At 33.5% G+C, this 22,999-nt stretch overlaps 1 protein-coding gene across 4 annotated transcripts in view; it reads left to right on the top strand.

The window, feature by feature from the left end:
• The window catches only part of LOC136982851 (serine/threonine-protein kinase pakD-like), a 52,624-nt gene that overhangs the window by 14,542 nt on the left and 15,083 nt on the right, over positions 1-22,999 (top strand). For all 4 annotated transcript variants that reach the window (XM_067279383.1, XM_067279384.1, XM_067279385.1 and 1 more), the window contains 2 exons: positions 18,745-18,866; positions 18,959-19,222. In XM_067279383.1, coding sequence (XP_067135484.1) covers positions 18,745-18,866; positions 18,959-19,222 — 386 coding nt within the window. The remainder of the gene's footprint in view (positions 1-18,744; positions 18,867-18,958; positions 19,223-22,999) is intronic.

The following is a 22,999-nucleotide window of genomic DNA, read 5'->3' as shown; positions in this document are numbered from 1 at the left end:
CATTTAAATGAGTAACTTTTTAATGTGATAAAGTGTTTTTCAGGATCATTCTGTCTCATCATTAGATTCAAATGTTTAAGTTGATTGTAAAACAGTTAAACATTTGGATCTGATCATGGATGAAATGATCTCAAAAGCATTTTATTGCATTAAAAAATTGACTCCTTTAAATGATTTCTTAGTTATTTCTGTCTTAAGTTTAACTATGAATCACAAGACTGAATCAGACGAGATTTAGTCTTGTGAACAAAACCAAACATTGATGAGTTTATATACTCTATGAATAACAATCCATATGGTCTTACACTTGAGTTGGAACAAATGAATAATAAAGAAGCTCATTTTTTGGACATTAATATCACCTTTTATGGTAGTGGATAAGATACTAAGATGTACCAAAAACCGGGTTCTATTTCAATATACATCCCAATCAATTCTAATCTATATATATATAAAATTACTTGTCCTGACTGACTGATTGATTCATCATTGCCCAGAGCAAACCGCTGAACCTAAAGGGGTGAAATTTGGTACACAGTTAGGGTACGTCATGGAAACGCACACTAAGAAAGGATTTTTTGAAATTTCCCTACGAGAGGAGAGGGAGAGCATTAAGGCATAACTGGAAGAACGGTTTCTACTCTACTATTTTAGATGTGATTTTTTTTGTTTTTAACTGTGTTTTAGTAGGGTATGCCATGGGAATGCACACTAAGAAGCGATTTTTCGAAATTCCCCTGCGGGGGAGAGGGAGAGCATTAAGGCTTAACTGGAAGAATGGCTTCTACTGTACTATTTTAGATGCGATTTTTTTGTTTCTGATGGTAATAACTTAAATTCCAAACGTACAATATTTACGTATTACAATTTTTTAACCAAATGTTTGAACCGTTTAAATTTGAATTTGTTATTACATATTTGTTTGATTATAGTGTGGCCGTCAGGCATGATATTGTATATTTTATTTGAATTAATCTTAGCCTTCTTTGCTCTGAATTCCTTCTAGAACTTTCTTGTGATCCATACAACTACCAAGTAGCAGCTATTAAAGCACTTACTAGAAGGGCCCACACACATTGTAACAAAGAGTAAGACAAACAGAAGGAAATAAAAAGAATAGCAAAAATTGTTGAAACATATGGATATTGTAAAGGCTTAATATATAAAACAACAAACAAGCAAAAATACCAACTCAAAGATGAATGGAATAGAACTCCAAAAAATATTTCACAGTGGGATACGTCTCCCTACTGTATTGCTAAAGCATGTGAACGCCGTATGCAGGCTTTATGTTGAGAAATTGAAGCTTATACTAATACAAAAATCACTTACAGACATAAGCCTAATATATTTAACATACTTAGAAATAAGAAGGATAAGGCAGACATTGAAACAACACTGGGGGTATATAAAATTCTGCTCAGCGATAACAGGTTTAATAGAGATCTTGTATACATCGGGTCTACAAAAAGATCTCTCAAACAACGCCTTCCTGAACACAAAACAGATATCAAAAAGAAGAAAGAAACCATCGCCTTAGCTATATATGCCAGTGAGAACGGGATTATACCAGAACTACAGAGAACTACAGAATAAATGTTACTAAGAGGGATACATAAAACAGATGTACAAACAAAATATCCTTTATTTCTCTCTGAACTGGTTCTTTTAGTACAGATTCCAACTTTACAGATATTAATATTACTAATTAACAAAAGGGTGGTCTATTGTCCTCTCATAAGCACGTAGGGCAGGCATGTCAAACACGCGGCCCGTCAACACATGGGTTGTGGCCCGCCGAGACTTTTTAAAAATTTTTAAATATCAAGCTTTGACCCTTGAAGTGGAAAGTCTGAACTTTTTTAACTGTATGATTTCTGCCCTTTTTGTGTTTGTTCGTTTTGTATTTCGTCCAACCAATTCAAATTGGTCGACGCTATGAAAGACAGTTGGATAACGGCTGCAGCTTTGAATCTACGAATGATGATTGGTTGGCGAACATCGTACGAGAGCGGACGTCGTGGAAGACTGCTACGCGCTGATCAGTCCATCAGCGATTGCTACAATCCATATAAAAGGAAAGGTTTTGGTGCCAAAGTCAAGTTTTTGCTGGAACTTCAAGGAGGACGTTTGTGTGCTCTACGGTAAGGTGTTTCGTCTACTATTGCCGTGACGAATGACGGGAGGATTGTTCCGAGTAACTGTATCCAAAGTATATGTCACAAGGTGTCTTTTCGACAGATCTAGGAATAGTGACTTTTGGAACTTTGACTATTTGTGTGAATCTACTTTGTAAACGTTGTAATTTTTGTGATTTGTTAATCTCGTAAACCTTGTAAGTTCATGTAATGTCAAATAGTTGTCATAAACATTTTGTTTAATTTGAAAAGAGGCATTTCAAATTTGACTAACTTCAAGAACAATGAGTAAGAGAAGGTCAATTGAAGAGGAACATTGTAATTTTCAAGAAAAATGGGAATTGCAATATTTTTGTGTCCAAAACAAGAATAAAATATTATGCTTGATATGTAAAAACTCTATTTCAAGGAATATAATCTTAAAAAGCACTATGACAGAAATCATAAAAGAAACTATGACCAATACGTTGCAAAACTTCGTGAAGACAAATTGTCGGAATTGAAATCACTTCTTCAAAAACAACAAAGTGTATTCACTAAATCTGTTGAAGACAATACAGCTGCTGTAAAAGTTAGTTATATATTATCACATTTAATTGCAAGCAGATTGAAACCATTTACCGAAGGGAAATTTATCAGTGAATGCTTAATTAAAGTGGCAGAAGTATTATGTTCAGCACAAAAAAAAAAAAAATTGTAAGTGTAAGTTTAAGTCAAAATACTGTAGCTAGCAGAGTTGATGAAATAGCCAATAATTTGAGAAATCAGCATAATTCAACAATATCAACATTTCAAGCCTACTCTATTGCAATTGATGAAAGTACAGATATTCGAAATATTGCTCACCTGGTCGTTTTTATTTGCGGATGCGATGTTAATTTAAAAATAAGTGAAGAACTTTTGGAAATCATTCCTATGCGCATAATACAACCACTGGAGCTGATATTTTTGATGCACTTATGGAAGTTTTGAAGAAGTATAAGTTACCATTGGAAAAGTTGGTTTGTCTTGCAACTGATGGTGCACCTACCATGATCGGTATTACTAAAGGAGTTGTTGCAGATTAAAAGAAACATGCAAACAGCATGGTAATAATAATTTTGAACATTTTCATTGTATTATTCACCAGCAAGTACTGCGCTCCAAAGTTTTAAATATTGGACATGTTTTAAAAATAGTCACCAAAATTGTAAATTATATTCGAGTACGTGGACTTAATAATCGTCAATTTGCTTCATTTCTGGAAGATATAGAATGTGAATACATCGATCTACCATATTATACGGAAGTTCGTTGGCTTTCAAGTCATAAAGTGCTAAAACGATTCTTCACATTGCTGGACGAAATCATAATTTTCTTGGAAACAAAAAATTATGAATGTGCTGAATTAAAAGATGGACAATGGATAAAGGACCTGGCTTTCTCAGTTGATATTACAAGTCATCTTAATTAACTTAATCTTAAGCTTTGAGGCAAAAAGCATGTTGTTACAATGCTATTTGATAATATTAACACTTTCAAACAAAAGTTATCACTTTGGCAAAAACAAATAGAAAAAGAAAACTTGTCTCACTTTGAAAGCTGTCAATATCTATTGCTTAAATCACCTAAATTAAAATTTACAGAATATGCTCACCAAATTAAATTGTTAGAAACAGAATTCGATCAAAGATTTTCTGATTTTAAAAGCTGTAAATTACAATTTCGTCTTTTCACTTCACCTCTATCTATTGATATTGAAACTGTTGATGAAAACTTACAAATGGAATTAATTGAAATTCAATGTGATAGTTTGCTGAAGCAAAAATATATGGATGTTGGAATTCCAGATTTTTATACATATTTATCTGTAGATCGGTTTCCTAAAATGTTATCGTTTGTTACCTGTATACTGGCTATGTTCGGAAGCACTTATTTATGCGAGCAACTATTTTCTTTAATGAAAAATAACAAAAATTCAGAAAGGTCAAGGTTAACTGATCAACATTTATCATCAATTTTAAAAATTGCATCAGCTTAATATATTCAACCAAATTTTGATGACTTGCTTTGTGAAAAACGTTGTCAAATATCTTCTAAAAAGTAATATTAAACTGTGATTTTGTTTATTTTTTATTATAACTTTTATTTTTGTTTTTTATAAAAAATATAAAATATTTATAGTTTAAGTTTAAAAAAGAATATGAAATATAAAATGTCTATGTACAGTACATATAATATACAATATATTGAGTCTAATAAATACATAATATAATCATTCTAAAAACCGTATTTTATTAATTTTTTGAACATTGAAAACATGCGGCCCCCGACTTATACAAAATAGATCATGTGGCCCGCAATATCATATGAGTTTGACATGCCTGATATAGGGTAATGCTGCTTATACGTACAGTATCAACCTGACCGACTTACAACTAAGCTTATACTTAAGAAAAAAGAAAAGGAAGAAACAGAGACTTAGGGAAGTATGTCAGATAGACAGGGGAAGGTAGAAAATACCCAGGTCTTCTTAAGTGGTAGGTACCAACGTGGAAGGTGTCTCTTCAATATCGTGCTTTTGGATGCCTCCCTCTTTCGAAACAAAATGTACTCACTGTCTTTACGACCCTTCTCTTTCTGTTCTTTTCGACCTCTACAGTTTTCCTCTGCTTGTCCCTTTTTCTGGTTTGGAGCACTGCCTTGTCCTGCCGTCCACTCTGAGATCTTGACCAAGAATGAATCTTCTGTTAGCAGTTTTGCCTCCAGTCCTTGCCTTCCTTTTGTTTCCCCCAAAAATTCGGAGAAACAATAATTCCCCTACCTTTTGTTCTACCAAAAGTTCTGAGAAGGGGTAATCCCTTCTTAAGGCAATGAGATTTAAGACAGAAGCTTCTAGAAGGAAGTTGTGACAAAAGGAAAGAATTGAATATAAAGATAAATAAAAAAATATAACTAAAATACATATAATAATATGGCCGATGGCCACAATATAAACCAACTTAGAAATTTAGAGGCATTGGCAATTTTTACAGCAGACTGCTAGGGCCTTTCGATCAATTTTAAAGATGAAAAACAAATCTCAAAGCCATGGCAAGCTATGTATGACCCGATGCTATAACAACTAACACATGCGCACATATTTTAAAGTTGAAAAATAGAAACATTTGAAATTTGAATACATCGAATCTAAGTGGAATACCACTAACACCAGAAAGAATTTTTTCCAGAACTCTGCCTGAAAAAGGTCCAGACGTAGACTGAAAATGTTAGTGATAATTTTCAAAAATAAGTGCAAAGTTTAATAAGGTTAGTATGTTTTAAATATTTTTCTCTGCTTTCGGACAATATTGGATACAGCTAGTGATTGCTGTCAATACTGGGGAATGTTCAGGTGTTATATTATTAGACAATCACCATGAAATATAATATGGAATGTAGATTGGGTAGTTGAGAATTAATGATTACAACTTTATTACTATGGTAATTATGGGATTGCACTGAGGATTGCATTACTGGTAATCAGGTAAAAAGATGCTTTGGTAAATATACCATAAATTTGGTAAAAAAAAAAATTAGGTAGAGAGAGAGAGAGAGATTTTTTGAAGTTGAATATTTGTTTATTTATTCTTTTTGTCTCTGTCCTTACTTTTATCGATTTCTGTTTCTATCCTTGTCTACTTTGGACTTTTTTTATTAATAGGACTTATTACACTGATGTAGTTTCCATTTAGCAAATAGAGATCTTAGTCAAAAATGTCAAAACAAAATATCTTTATTTTCACCTGTACATTATGTTTTTGTGTTTTGGACCTGAAGGCCCCTCTTCAGCAGGTTTACAATAATATTCTATATCAGATTTTTTAAAAACTTTTTTAAAAACAACAATATTACACTTGACAATGATATTTAAAATGTATAAAATTACTTACAAGTTCTTTATTGTCTATTATTGGTGTATTGATAATAGATCAATATGGACAATAAAGACAGTGTTGGTAAAGCTTTACTTAACATAGCTTTACTTACTAGCTGTCTTTACTTAACATAGATACTATGTTAAGTAAAGACAGCTGGTAAAGCTGCATAAATTAAAAACTTCTGCCAGTATATAAAAGGACTGCCGCAATTAATTTTGCACATTAATCAAATCCTGTGTTAAGTAAGGAATACCTGTATTTTAATTTTATATGTTATTTCTCAATAAATGAGTTCAGAATAATTCAAATACTAAAAAATGGGACTTATGGATTTTCACTTTCTAAAAATTTGAATTATTCTAGAAGTCTATCCATTCCTGTCCAGCTCATACTATAATAACCGAAAACTTTCACCTTTATGCTGGAGTAGTTTTTATTTTAACACATACACAGCCCTATTCATTTCAGCCCTAGTTTTTCAGCCCTATTCATTAACCCTAAATGTTTTGTGTGTGTGTTTAAAATAAAAATTACTCTGGCATAAGGTGAAAGTTTTTGTTTTCTAGAAGTAGCCACAAGTTTCCAGAACATATTTTTGAATTCTGCCACACGAGGGTGTATGTCATGGCAGCCATTAAGAAACTGTTACTTGTTAGTGTAGGTCTATAATTTCTAGGTTTTCATTGGCAACATGCCTTATGACAGGGGTGGCCAACAAGTCGATCGCCAAGCCAATTTTGGTCGATCGCTAGCGATGTCTTGACTTAATGTATTATATTTGTGACCGAACGCAACTGTATGCATGCAGTTATGACTCGACTCATAAGCAGTGAGTGCACTTCGTACTGAAACAGTGTATAAACATAGTATGTATTTCACACTTCCTCCTCCCCACTTAGACTATGCCTATGACAACAAGTCGATCGCGACACATTTTTACGATAAAAAGTAGATCTTATGTGCACAAAAGTTGGCCACCCCTGCCTTATGATACCAGTTAATGTAAATATTACACAGTATTTGGTTGCCATAATAGCCAGAGAGTTCTTTATAAGTGGTTTTGAAGCAGTATGCAATGTACTGTACACGAAAACATGATGCATTGAGATTGTCTGTCTATTTTATACAATTGCAGTTGTGCATGACTCTGTTGGGACTTTAACAGAGCTGTAGAGTATGTCCATAAGAGTAAAAAAGTCAAAGAAACCATACCACTAAAATGTGATCTTTTATGAGATATAACCCCTGAAATCAGCTGCAAGTGATCACAAGTGTCACACATTGTGTGCTCTGCTAAGACTATCTATTGTGTTAACTATTTAGCTCACGCGACTATGATGGCTTTGAGTAGCCCATTTGACTGTTCTTGGAGTACTTGATGTTATATAGTTTTAGAGAGTGTGGGGGATCACCCCCACCTGGGCACTGAGGTGCAAGCGACAGCTAGCACTAAAGCACACAACTATATGTGGAGCCTTGTCAACATGGAGCTTGGAGAATAGGCAGTAGTTCTGTAAACAGAAAAAACTGTTTTCAGTTAGTAGAAGTTAATACAGTTACATATATCATTTGTTATAGGCACTGATCACCAAGCCTATAACATAACTTGCTGGCAAGCATGACGTTCGCAAGCAAGATGGACTGCTGCTGTTAATTAAACACATGATAGGCTTAGTAGAGCATGCAGCTTGACTCCTTATAGCATCTGGAAGTAGGCTTTAAGCTTATTTTGGGAGCTCTATCTTGCAAAAGGTCACATTTAGAAGTGTGGTTCCTTTGACTCTTTTTTTGCTCCTATGGACATGCTCTACAGCTCTGTTAAAGACCCAACAGCATCATTCACATCTGCAAATTTACCATGTATTCAACCATTCCAGTTACATTCATTTCCACATGATGAAAATTTAAGAGAATGGGTAACCAGCCATGCATATACATCCAGCTAGATAAATAACTTTGCCATTATTAGACACACAAGTCCATACAGAATCATTACAGATAAGGTTTGTGATGGCTCTACATTTGTTTTAAGGATACAAATGTTTTATGACAATTTATTAATTAAAATTTCACCTACTTTACTACTTATTTACTACTTAATTATAGGAGTCAAGACTCATAATTAAGCATTTCTTGGTAATTATTAAGGTCCGGATTTTTGGGTGCTGCATCCACTTGATTTTTGAAAGGGGCAGAGTATAAAAAGACAAACTAAGTTGGTTTTAGTGCATTAGGCCCACTCATTGCTAAATTGTTTAGCACCCAAATGCACCTAAATCACAAACCTGCCCCCAAAACAGTGACTAGAACCCAAACTATATATTTTGCACCCAACTTCCCTCTTTTTTACATTTTCAAAGAATATGTTGACAATTGTCTTTTTTTCTTTTTTGGTGGTTTTTATTCATTCACTTGAGGGGGAAAAAACAAATTCATTAAACCAGACCACGTAGGCCGAGGAAAAAATTATGATAATTAGCTTACTCTCTCCTTTTGTTGCGAGAAAAGGGGGTAAAGCAGAATTTTCTGGACTAAGCAACTAAGCCTTAGGGTTGTTTTAAGAATGTAAACAGATTCATTGAAAATCTGCAACACGTGTTTTCTTTTCTAAGAAAAGAACAATCTAGAAAATTCTGTATTGAGGTCACCTTACCCTGACTTGTGAGCACAACAGTTTCAATTTCCTCTGTTCAGTGTCAGCAACATTAGAAAATGGCAAAATTGTTTGCATCTAAACTGAACATTTTAGCAAATAAGTTTAAAGATGAAGGCATATGCACAGACGGAAAAGTTCTTTACTGTTCCATTTGTGATTATGTGATTTTGGTTGATGTGAAACACCAAGAAACGAAAATCAGGTGACACGTAAGTTTGGAAAAGCATAGAGAAGGCAAACAAAAAAGGAGGAATTTCGAGCATATATTTATAGGGGCACCTGAACGTTGTTGGAGACAATCCTGCAGTGTTTATACTGGAAGAAACAACGGATTCCACAAGATGGTACAGTACAACCAATGTTGTTCAAAATGTACCAACTTGAAAATATGAACTCAATGAACTCTAATATCTGGTCATCCATTGGAGGTCTTGGATAAACAGTGTGGTATTCTATTGCGAGAACAAGAAAATTAATGTGTTCATCAACAAACTACCTCCTGGTGATTCTGCGGCCGTCGGCAGTGTCGAGAAACTGGTCGCTGATCCAGTAGTGACCACAGAGCTCTACTCTGTGCATTCGTACAAGTTATTGGTGGATAAAATCAATGAGCTGGAAAGATGTGGAACTGAAATGCGGGATCAGTGGAATGTTGTAAGTCAGGCACTTTATGTACTGAATGGTTTTGCCCTGAACAAACTCAAATCTAGTTTATCAAAAAATCCCGATTTGAAAAATATTCTGGATTGCACTGAACTAAATTTCTGAATGAAACTGAAACATGTTCCCTTAATCTCGGTTGACGTAAAAAAAATCTTTTTCCTTATATAAAGACATTATCCTCCAAATGAGAAAACTTTACTTTTAAGAACATTGAAATGGTTACTGTTGTAAATTACAATGCTCATCTTTATGTCTAAATTGCAATAAACAATTATGTAGTTTGTAAATATAGCACATCTTGTTGGTTTTTGTCTTAATAATACAGCATTTAAAAGCACCCAAACTGGCACCCAAAACAGAGAAAAAAAGCATCCAAACAAGCACCCAATCCATTCTAAAACTGCACTCAAAAATCCGGACCTTAATAATCATAAGCTTTACTTTTAACAAAGTATTCATATATAGCTGGATATTCCAAAGGTAGTCATTTCATGATTTTATAGTACTAATTCATGAAAATGACTGTTTATCTGAAAATAAATTAGAAAATAAAAGTTTCTAGAAGAAACTGAAAAAATCCAAAAATTCTGCATTAGACTTAATTCTATTCTGTGAATATTTTTGACTATGAATTAAATGGCAATATAAACATTTCCTGATAGATAACAACAATGGCTTATTAAAATTACATAAACCAATTTTGCCAATTATTTTCTAGAAACAAAAAATTTCTATTTTCTAATTTTTTTATTAAGTTTACTTAATTTTATTTTAAAAGATATTTCCCACAATGCATCTAGCATGCTTTTTCAATACTTTAGAAAAAATTTAAATTTGTGTAAAAATGATTGAAATTACTCTCTTTATCATTTAAAATATAAAAACTCTTACAATTACTAACAAAGTGGACTTATGAACGAATTTCTATTAGTAATTTCAGAATCAATTATATTCTCAATTCTATAGTTCTGCAGTTCTGTAATTCTTGCAGTATCTTAATGGTGGTGAGACAGTGGTGTCCCAGTACGGGAAAATACGTGAATCTTCTCTAGAAACTTGTGGATGGATTATGAGAAATTGAACTCCTTAAAATATATTGGTTATATTGAAGATGTGGGTGTTGTTTATGGAGTTTTTCAATCTATAAAGTTTATTTAATAAAATGTAATTCTTAAAAAAAAATGGTATTTAATATTCTAAGGCTTATACAAATTTAATTTTAATAGAAATTATGCAGAGAGTAATTTTGATAACTCTGATAAAAGTTTTGGTGAGTTAAGAAAGTTTGTCCAAAGCTTAGGTCCAAAGACCTATGCTATGTACTGGACACCCTTTGATAAAAGTTTTTGTATGTATTTTATTTCCTTTCAGGTTGTTATTTTTCATATTATTGTCGTTCAACAAAAATGTGAATGAAATATTTTTTCCTCTTAAATTTATTTCACAATTATAAAGTAAAAATTTAGGCATTTGTAGTCCAAAGAATTTTTAAGTACAGTACATATAGAGCAAGTAAATAGACAGCTGTGGATAAGACCTTTATTTATCTATTTATTATTATTATGTTGGGTTAAGTGAGATATACTCGGTTAACACCGGTGGCTGTGTACTATGCCGGACCAAAGTCAAGGCATAGTAACCAAAACAGAAATTAAAGAAGTGTATCAGTGTGTGTGTCTGTATTCAGGAATTTTCTCACAATATGACATGTATTCAATATAGTGGCTTTCTGCAGTGTGATGTATGTGTTTCTATTCAATTCTAATGTGCCCAGGCTTTTGTGTAGTGTGTGTGGTATGACACCTGTAGAGGAGAGAACAACAGGTACAATAAGCACCCTATCCATCCTCCACAGATGCCTTATTTCCTGGGCGAGTTCTGTGTACTTGCTAATTTTTTCAGTGCATGCGTTTTGTATATTGTGAGTGTTTGGAATGGATATGTCTATAATGTATGTGATTTTATTGTGTTTGTCAATGAGTGTGATGTCTGGTCTGTTGTGGTAAATTGTTTTATCTGTGATTATGGCTCTGTCGTAGTACATTTTGTGCGTGTTGTTTTCCAATACTGTCTGTGGGATGTATTTGTAGTATGGTTCGTGGATGTCTAATAATTTGTGTTTCTTTGCGAGCTCTTGGTGTATTATATTTGCTACTTGATTATGTCTGTGTAAATAATCTGTCTGTGCCAAGAGCTTGCAACCAGAGGTGATATGTTGTATAGTTTCTGGCATGACGTGACATTTTCTGCATGTGTTATTATTATTATTATTATTATTATTATTATTAAATTGTAAATATAACATTCAGCTGATATTACTACAAAGTGCTTTCTTTCTTTCTTTCTATCTGGTTCATATGGAGACTCTAGCCATTAGTCGGCCTCCTCTCCGAAGAGCGCTGCCTTGCAGTTAGGCAAAGCAGCTTGTACGTTCTATGTAGCGTTCTAAGGCTTCCATATGTTTGCAAAGGTGGAGATTGGAGTTCGGCCAGTAAACCGGGGTCAAAGAGCAGACTAAGGTAAAGTCTAACAACAGGTTGTGGCCCAAGGCTTGCCTGGCTCCTTTATGTTGCAGGCAGTCGAGCCAATAGTGGGTCATTGTTTTCGAAGCGCCACACTGAGGGCAGTCAGGATACAAAGTGTTTTCCTGGCTTAAAATTAAGGCATAGCTACCCAAACAATTAAAGCATTAAGCTTCTGTATTATTGGTATGTGTGTCCACATTTTGAAATTTCCTAACAATGTGATATGTGTTCTATTTTGCAGCTTTCTGTAGTGTCATGTATATGCCATTATTAAAGTTTAAAGTACAAATCGCTACTCAAAAGAAAACCTATAACCAGTGCGAAATAACATTTAATAGTCACTACAAACACTTACAGACCCCTCCTGGGTCCTTCCTCAGGTAAAGAATCGTTAAGAACGATTTTTAAATATGAAAAAAGAACAGAATCACACGTTTAACAGCATCGAACGTAAAAGTCTCTATGTAACATCAAATGCTATTTAAAAAATTTTTTTACAATGTCCATATGGTGGTCATAGAATCTTGATGCCAAGCAAAACCATACATCATAAATCTTATGTTATCCCCTTTATTCGCCTTCCTTTAGGCATAAGATGCATTTAAACTTCCAGTTGCATTAGGGCCTGCCAAGCCAAGGAAAGAGTGATCTCATCTCCAGAATTAATGGATGATGTTGTACAGCAAGCCCTATAGATCTCTATCTGCTCCAATCATTTGAGACGGTCCAAAGATGATGCGGTAACAATTAACTTCACATTGGAAAAGTCTGCTATGATCTCAGGATCTGATAGATACGTTGATAATGAAGTGAATGTCATGCATATGCTCCTTCAGTCTGAGCCCAACAGCACGTTTCGTTGAACCTATGTATACCAGGTCTTTATCAAAGCGGTGGTCCCTGAGCCGGGGGTGGATCTTATACACCACTGGAAGTCTCTCCGTATTAGACCCGTCCTTTCCGTTGCAAAGTATATCAAATATAGATGGGCATCTTCTTTGTGCCAGAGAGACACCCTGTTGCCATGCAATTCTATTATACACCTATTTCAGAAGTGGTGTGTGGTTGTTCTACAAGGTGTGACAATTAAATTCCAGGACTGGGTAATAAAAGGACACAAAGAACAGACAATGAAAATCCCTTTTAATATGTTTCAAAGTAATCCCCCTAGAGAGCAATGCACTTATCGCAACGCTTGTACAAGTTCTTGAAACACTCAGCAAAGTCGCTTCCATTGACAGATCTCAATTCCTTGGTCACATTGTGCTGTATGTCCTCTAGGTCGTTGAATCTTTGTTCCTTCAATGTAATTTTGATCCAGTAAAGAGGGGTCATCATCAACATCTTGAATGAACTGTTGACACGCTTTCAGCCGGAGACAGTTTTGGTCTTCACTGACAGTGGTTCTTAACCTTTTTATACTTGCGGCCCACCAAATAGTTCATATTTTTTGTGACCCCCATTTTTTTTTAATAATAATTTATATTTGTTAAATTGTCTATAATAAATTGATTTTTTATTATTGCTTTATTTTTTATATAATAAATGTAAATCATAACTTTATTATTTCATTATCTATTTAAATATTTATTTAAATAGATTACTTCACAATTAAACATGGAAAACTCATTAATTTTTAACAGAATATAAAATAAGAAACATATCGATAAATCGATCCAATGTGGATGCTAAAACTCAGCTAAAACACCCAGAACTTGTGGTAAGGATTTTGCATATCTTTTGCAAAAATATTTATATTTTCAAAGCCTACTATTTTTCCTAATTATTTTTAAAATTCCAAGCATTAATAGTTTCTTAGAATTGCTTTGGAATAAAAGAAGTAAATACTGCGGTGTAAGTAGCATATTTGCCTTTATTTCTTCTATACTAACAAAGTTGTATGTAGGAAGAAATAAAAAATAAATAAATAAAAACTAAATAGGAAAACTTTATCTTTCTTATTTCACTTTTCAATATGATATTCGGTTATACATCAATTTTCTTTTTATTATATTCTGAAGGAAATTTTGCATAATTTGGTGGCCCCCCGGCAAACTTCTTATGTACCCCCAGGGGGCTGTGGCCCCCTGTTAAGAATCACTGCTCAGTAAGATAGTGCGGAACGAAGCGGGAGCAGATTTTTCTTTTGCCCAAATCTTCGGCGATGATTATGTGAGTTGTCTCCAGATTGATACCAGTTATCTCCACTATCATCCGAATAGACATTCGATGGTCATATCGCAGCAAGTCTTTGATTTTTTCGATGTTTTCTGATGTTTGAACTGATTGAGGTCATCCAGGGCAAGCATCGTCCTCAAGGTCTTCCCGACCATCCCTGAAACGCGCAAACCACTCGAAAACATGAGAGCAGGATAGCACATCAATCCCATAAACTTGCTTGATGTGGGCACACATCTCTGTTGCACTTTTACCCAACTTGTAACAAAACTTAATGTTCGCTTTTTATTCCATGACAAAAGTGTGACAGCACTTTCTCACAGCAATATGTGAATGGAGTACAGAAAAAGAACGAGTTATGAGACACGAACAAATCTTTGCAGACAAGTAGCCAGATAGTTGAACTGTTATGACAAGCTTAGACAAGTTTCTGCACACTGATACTGCAGCACTACACAACCAGTCCTAGAATTAAATTGTCACACCTTGTATATTATTAAGGTTTAAAGTTTTTAGACTTTTGTATAGTGTATGTGCTATGACAACAATAGAAGAAAGCACAATAGGCACAATAAATATCCTATCCATCCTTCACAGTTGTCTTATTTCTTGGGTAAGTAGAGTGTATTTGATTTTTCTAGTATGAGCATTTTTCAAATTATGAGTGTTTGAAATGGATTGAATTGTCTATTACCTAAGCGATCTTATTTCATTTGTCAATGAGAGTGATGTTAGGTCTATTGTGTTGAATTCTGTGATTATGGCTCTGTCATAGTATATTTTGTTTGTATTATTATCTAATATTGTGGAGTATTTGAAGTATGCTAACTGAGTGTTTAATAATCTGTGTTTGTGTGCAAACTCTTGGTGTATTATATTTGCTATTTGATTATGCCTGTGTAAATAGTCTGTTTTTACTAAGAGCTTGCAGCAAGAGGTTATATGTTGTATTGTTTCTTGTAGAATGTGGCATTTTCTGCAAGAGTGATTTATGAATGATGTATCCTTCAGGTTGGGCTTTCTGTAGTTTTTAATGTTTATGACATGACCCTGAATGGTAGTCCTTCTGTCTCTTCAAACAGGCAGCCCTGAGTCAGTCAGCAGTTTGATGTTTTGTCAACAGTCCTCAGCTAGGTTGTAGAAATGCCTGGCATGAAGTGCCTATTGGGTCCACAACTGTTTAGTGTGTGTTATTTATGTGCTGAGCTCTCTGAGCTCAGCACATAAATAAGGCTCCAGGAGCTCAGAATGTAAGTTTAAAGGTGTGTTGTTACTGTTTGCCAGAGTTATAGCTTTATGTAATCTTGTGATGTTTCTTGTTTTTGTAGAAAAACTCTCACGGTGTCAGAATTTGTTTGTTGTGAGAAGTTAACTGTATTAGTTCGGCCACAGCCACTTTTTTTACAAGGAAGAGTTGGTCTTTCTATGGTTGAATTCAGGTGATATTGTTTATGCTTAGTCGGGATTTGGCAGGGATGTCGACTCTTTGGAGCATGCAAATATTGGAAAAAGTGGGAAGCCTAAAATTGCAAGCACTGTGGTGAGGAGGATTACGATAACTTTAATTGCAGTATGGAGAACTGTCGATCTACCTGTTTTGATCGGGTTCCGTTTGTCGTTCTCACTGGCTATCTACTTCTGGAGGACTTTGATTCTGCTTATTGGCTGCTTCCACATGCATCGGTACATGATTTATCTCTGGTTCATGTTCATCTGTTATGGTTTTTCCCTTTCCGTTAGGGGAGATGGATTTGATTTCGTTGTCCTTTGGATGGGTCAAGTTCTTAATGTTCCTCTCCATGTAGTTTTGATTTTTTGGAGTTGGCAGTTTTTCTTCAATAAGTTCTCAGTGTCAATTTATTAGGTTTTTCTCTCCTGTCACTTCCATGTTATGTTGCTCTAAGATGCTTTCCCCTGTTCAGATTCTTCAGACAGTGATTTCTCTATTGGTCAAGGTCTTTTTTGGCTGGAGTCATTTCGTTGTCCCTTTTGAAGTGGCCAGGTCCTGGAAGCTTAAAACTTTTCTGTTTGGGAGTTTTATTGTTTCTGCCGCTATGTTTATTTCTAATCCCTGCTCTTTTATTATGACCCTTCCTATCAATCCATCAAATGGTTGAATAATTTCATTGTCCACTATATAGCATGGGTAGGAAAATTGCAAAGGGCCGATTTCGAATTGAAAGTTGTTTTTACCTGATTTATCGAATCTGAATATCTAGATTCAGATTTGATTGATAGATTTTACCGTAGGTAAAAACAACTTTCAATTTGATCCTAAGAATCTAGATTTGAATCTGAATCTAGATTCTTAGATCAATTTTAGAATCAATTTGAATCTGAATCTAGATATTCTAACTTCGCATGTATGTTGTCTCTCTTGCCTCAAATTGCCTCTAAAATTTCGTTGGGTTCTGTTGGCTCTCCTCTCGTATTGCTGTATCTGGAGTCGAAGTTGAGTCTTCCAGGTTTGCCAGTTACGTCTTGAGTCGCCTAAATCATGCCTTGCCTCATATCATCTTGGTCGATCTCGAGAATTGTACATTTGATTTTGTATGCTACCTATTATGTTTCTTGGATCATTGGATGAGTCCCTATATCTGTTTCTAGCATTGTTGCCTCTATGCCTGGGAAATTCTGTTTGACTTCTCTGCTGTCTTAGTTCATCTAATTGCTCTTGTAATTGCTTGATTGTTTGGTCTATGGTTCTATCGGTGTAGCCTTGGTTTCACTCTTCATCTATTGCTCTTATAATGGGTTTGCTGCTTAATTGATATATGGTCTCTTCGCTAATCGCTACTTGCACTGCCCCTATTGAATGTTTTCAGGTCTTGCGACATCACCTGTCGCTTTATGCAATCATTTAGCCCGCTAAGAAATTGCTCCAGCAATCGTTCATCTCTTTCCTTTTGTTGACACCTTTTAATAACCTCCCTCTCTTGAGCGTCACTGCTAATTTGTTCTATAGTTGTTTCTGGTACCAGGGTCTGTAGTCGTACAGCATAGGTTTGTACGTCCTCGTACCGCACTTGGACGCAGGCATGAAATTTTTGCAGCCATAAAGAAATTGGTTCTCTCTCAAATCTCCTGATCATAAGTTTCTTAAATTTGTCATATGTCTCTACCTCCTTCATTGCATCCATCCATGCAAAATCCCAGGCTATACCTGTTAATTTTAGTTTTGCAACCCCTAAGCACTGCACCTTGGCCCAATTGGTTAGTTTCGCTATTTCATCTAGTGACTTGAAAAAATCGGTGACCCTAAGGCCATCAGCGTCCCCTGCAAAGGAGGGTATTAAAGGAATCATGCCCCAAGTCTGCCTAACGCGGCACCTCCTGCTATCTCTCCACATGCATGTCCTTCTCCTCTGGCCTCATCCTATTTCGATTTGTCTGGAGTTATCCCAAAATATTGATCCCGCTCTGACATTTTTAAGCCTTTCTTGCACAAGGGAAAATGGGTTAGGGGCCATTGAATACGGTTTGGGGTCATTGGATATAACTTTATGGAACCAAGAGGTGGTGGCTAGAAAAAGTTTGGAAATCACTGTCTAGACCAAACTTCATTTGTATATCATTTGAGTGTGTGTGTGTAAGAGATGATGAAGTGATTCTGTGTGGATGTGTAAAGTTTGATATTGTCTATGTATATGAGATGTGATAATGTAAACAGTATTGTTTTTTTGTGTGATATTATAGCCATATTGTATTTTGTTCAATGTGTTAGATAAAAAAAAAAGTGCAAGGTAGAGGAAGGAATCTCCGTGAAAAGTTTCTCACTTGATGTATGTTTGATTTGTTTTTATGCGAGTGTTGTGGAAGTTAAGATGTAATGTTGTTCTCCAGTGGAGCATGATATAATAAAGGAAACTAGTCTATAGAGACTTTATTTTTGCTAAATAGAAAATAATGCCATGATTTTTAATCTCTAAGCTGTAAACATGAGGAATAATAATAATAATAATAATAATGCTAATGATACTGTAAAATAATGAAATAATTATGTTACACATAAAAAGAAAAAAACTAAAAGTGCAAAAATTCAAACTACATTGTGTAGCTCCAGTGCTTAGTGTCTTATCTACTTGGCTATTGTTGTTCTGAGGAAACATGAAATTTCCAAAGACTTATAAGCTAAACAGTTAATTTTCAGAGGCTCATTTTTCAAAAATGCTTGAGAAATGGGTCCTATTATTTGGACAAGGAGCTGTTTGTGTTTAGGGCTACATGCTCACCAAGTTTTATTTGAATTTGAGATCGAAATGTCTGATCCTCCCCTTGTGAGCTGACAAGATCTATCTATAGTCTTGGCTATATCTATATAGCTCAGTTCAGTTTTCCTACAATGTATAATATAATTTTCATCTACATTTTATGAAAACTGAACTGGGCTATTCTTACAAGATTACAGACTGGGCTTGTTAGTTCTGTCTATGATCATGTTAGAATTATAGTAATTGATAAATTCAGCAATCTCTGATTTATATGATGATCTTAAAAGAACTACAAAGGAAAAAGTTTTAAATCTTGAATTATAATACATTCATTTGTCAAGACATTTTATCATTTTCTTTGTAACAATGATAATTGCTTCCAATATTATGTATATTTTAAAAAGATTTTATTTTTAGTAAAAATAGTTTAACAAATAAATAGTTTATGAATAAAAATAATTTGAATTCATAAAGGAGAGAAAGATAAGTTGTTGGGGACAGAAATTGAATCAGCATTTAGTTCTGATGACGACGATGATGATGGTGAACAAATGGATGATTCTGACTTGGATCCTGTTTGGACACCTGCTGATAAGGTTGGTAGATTTTAGTTTTTGATAAGTGTTTAGTATTCTAAAAAGCTGCTAACAGTTAATTATAATTTTTATTTTATTAATTAATTTTTTAGGTTGAATCTTCTAAACAGTTACAGAATGAAGAAATATCTAAACGCAGATCATTTAGAGGAAGTAACAATCGTACACCAGCAAAGACGAAAATTACAAATTCTCCTAGTTACGAACCAAAACCATCATTAAAAGATTTTACCTTAGACAGCAAAGAAACACCAGCACCAGTTACAGAAGTTAAGGTAACTTATGAGAGAAAAATAAAGTCTCCCACATCCTTCAAGTTTACCCAGAGTACTCGTATAATTGAAGGCCATTTTAAGGCAAGTTTTTATATTTTAGTCCTTTTTCAATAAATATAATAATTGAAAAAGTAATTTTTTAAAAATAAATATTAATTATATACCGTATATAAATATAATATTGGTTGAACTACTATCATAATTATTGATGTTTAATATTCTGTATATCATATAACTCATACACCTTATTGCTGAGAATCTATTTCTACTGCTTTAAACGAATGTTTTAACTGAACAAATGTTTAAAGCAGTAAAATAGATTGTTACACTGGTGCGTTCGCCGACTCTGGCATTGAATTTTGAAAAGTTTGAAATATATAAATCCAGCCTTACTAGCAAATGTTTAAATTACAAGGTGCCACAATGTTACCATCAGCATGGAAATATGTGATTATAAAAACCTGATGCATAGCGTGCAGTAAATTTAATTATATATGTTATGTTATTATACTTGCATTTTTATTTTATTTTATTGTGTTCTATTCTATTTATTTTGATTTGTTCAGTTTTCAATTTTATGTATTTATTTTATGTATTTATAAAATTGGTTATATTTTTGTATATTTTGATTTTTTAACCATTCAAACCGTTTTAAATTTGAATTTGTTATTGCATATTCATTCAAATATAGAGTGATTCAGAGAATTGATAACCTGACAGTTATTGCCTGTTCATCAGGTTGAAACATTCATTTAAAGCAGTAAAATAGATTCTCAGCAATAAGGTGTACGAGTTCTATATAATATTGAATGAGTCTGAGTATATGTTGAAGTTCTGTATATCTTTAAATATTGAGTAAACTTTGATATGATAATAAAAATAAAATTAATTGTAACATTGGCTACTAAGTGTTATCACCAATTCAATTGCAAAAACAAGAAAAACTATATAGAAACTGATAAGCTTTATCAAATGAAATATGAGTAATATTAGTTTCATCTAGAATCAATTATATTTTGTTTCAAGTTTCAGAATATTGTATTAAGATAAAGGCAAAGATTTTTAATAACTACATTATTTAGAATGAATGAATAAATCTTTTATTAATAACCAATGTAAGAAAATTTATTTTTTCCTAGCAATTACAAATGTCTTTTTTACCTATGTCCCCCACTGATTTTGATAAATTTTGGTACAAAAGTAGTGTTTAATTTGATAGTGAAGTCCTCCAAACTGTTTCGTTCTACAGCCCATAATTGAGTTATGACTAATTGAATGTGGAACTACTATAGCTGGCATACAAGTAATACAGTAGTTTCTCATGTGGGTGTTAATCTGCTGGAGAAGATAGGAGCAGCAAGAGAAGGTTGATGGTATGTTTGTTATTCAGGCCACATTGTATCACTCATTAAAAGATCAACACAATTGTTATTTGGAGAGAGAGTAGTTGAATATTAACCATGGTTAAATTTTCAAGTATCACAAATAATTTCACATTAGTTACATTATACAGTGTGTCCCAAAAATATAGATAATTTATATGTTTTTCCTTTTTTTAAATATTAAGTATTTCTTAACAATGTGAATACCTTCACAATTTTTTATCAAGTATGCACATCAGCTCGTTCCATTCTCTTTTAGCCATTCCGCTTTCTTTTCTAGTAACATTTTCTCCTTTAATCAATTTATGAATTACTTCAAGACCTGCATGCTGTGACAAAGTTTTTATGCTGTGATGAAACATATTCAGCCCTAAAGTGGCATCTTTGCAACGTGATCATAACCCTTATTTAAAAAGCCTTTAAGTATTTCTATAACGTAATAGCATGGTTATTAGGTTATCAGGTTATCAGGTTATTATTGTTTATAGCACAGCAAATTATTTGACAGTTACATAGAGCGTTAAACACAAAATACTTATTTTTGATGTCCTAAAAATATAGATAAGTTCAAACTTTGAACAATAGTTCATAACTTAAATTGATGAAAATTGTTTTAATATGAAATAGAATTGCCATTATGCTTAATGACTTCAAAAATGCAACTATACATTGATTTAATTGAATATTATAAGATTGGTGAGAATATTGGAGATTGGTGGGAATATTGGAGATTGGTGTAAGATTGAATATTATTTAATTGGATATTATAAGTGCTGGTTTCAAATGGATCCAAAAATCCATTTGAAACCAGCACTCAATTATTTTTTGTTTAAAGCTCTGTATCTGTTGTACATTGCCTGTTATTAACATAAATTTTTTGAGCAAGAATGCCCCACAAGTTCTCAATCGGATTAATGTTCAGTCTTCTTGCAGCCACTTCATAACTTGAATATTATGATCTTCAAACCACTTAGCTGTTGAGAGTGAACAATGAATACTGGCATTGTTCTGTTGGAAAATCAAATCAGGTCTTCCAATAGCTAATAAATTATTTTTTAGGACTTCATAACTTTTACATGTTTGTCTACCAGTTAAAATAACTAAATTTGATAAATCATTAAATCCAAAGCAGCCCCACACCATAACAGAATCACCACCCTGTTGCCTGCTGAAAAACTGCACTCTTCTTTCCTAATATCATGCCAGTAATTAGGCCATCCAAATTAAATTTCTTTTCATCTCTGAAAAGGACTGAGAGCCATTGGTCTTTCAACAGTATGTGATCTTTAGCCCATTGCTTTCTTGCAATTTGTGTCATTTTGTTAGTGATGATTTTTCATTAAGGCATCAAATTTCATATTTGGAGCAGCTGAAATCCTTTGATGAAAAGTGCTTTTTGATATTTTTAATCCACTTTCACACAAAATTTGATGAACTGATTTATCCTGTTGTGATGCAAGATGCACAATTTAATTCCTTTGAGATATGATTTTGGACCTTCCTGATTGATGTTTAGAAAGATATTGGTAATGATTTTTCCAAAATTTTTTAAATTCCAGGAGTAGATCTGTTCATTAAAACAGCAATTTCCTTGACACTACAGCCTTCTGTGCTTAATTTCTATATTCATGTATTTCTTCCATACTAAACTCTGATCCATGTGGAATTTTGAAAGTTTTGATTCAATATTAAAATTTTTACTTGTCGTCAAGTAGTAATTTAATGTGATATTATTTATATTTTTATAATTTTAAGTTTCTTAAGTTTCAAATTTTGCAATTCTGTTTTATTATCTATGGGACAGCCAAAAAATATATTTTTATTGTTAAATTATTAATCACTGAATCCTCTTGAAACCTTTTAACCAGTGCGGTATGCTGAAATTTCGTAAGCGAACGTAAATTATTAATATAATAATCTTTAATTTTTGAAATTATCAAAAATCAGTGTAAAGTAAAATGTTGATTATATATACTTTTGAGACACACTGTATTTACATTATATTAATAATTATATTAATATTCTTAAAACACATCAATAGTTTAATGAAACTTATAAACAGTTACATTAATATTTTAGCAAAACTTGAGAAATGAAGTCTAACTATTAGGTTGAGTCATAAATAAGTTCTGTTTTCTAAACTGAAATTTATTTGCCAATAAAATGTACAAAAATAGACTTTAATCTAACACATATTCACTATCATTATTAATGACTTCTTGCCATTTTTCGGGCAACTTGTCAATTCCCCTTGCATAAAATTCTGGTGGTTTTGAATCAAAAAACTCCTGGATGAACTCCTGAACCTGGTCATCATTTTGGAAGCATTGCCCTTGTAAAGCATTCTGCAGTGCCCGGAAAAGATGGAAATCTCTTGGTGTCAGGTCCGGTGAATATGGTGGATGAGGCAAAACAGACCAGCCAAACTCCAAAATTTTTTCTTGTGTAATCTTCCCTGTGTGTAGCCTTGCATTGT

This window comes from Centruroides vittatus, unplaced genomic scaffold (genome assembly GCF_030686945.1).
Source record: "Centruroides vittatus isolate TY-2023 unplaced genomic scaffold, ASM3068694v2 contig_866, whole genome shotgun sequence".
Classification (NCBI taxonomy): Eukaryota; Metazoa; Arthropoda; class Arachnida; order Scorpiones; family Buthidae; genus Centruroides; species Centruroides vittatus.
This window is presented reverse-complemented; position numbering and strand designations above follow the sequence as displayed.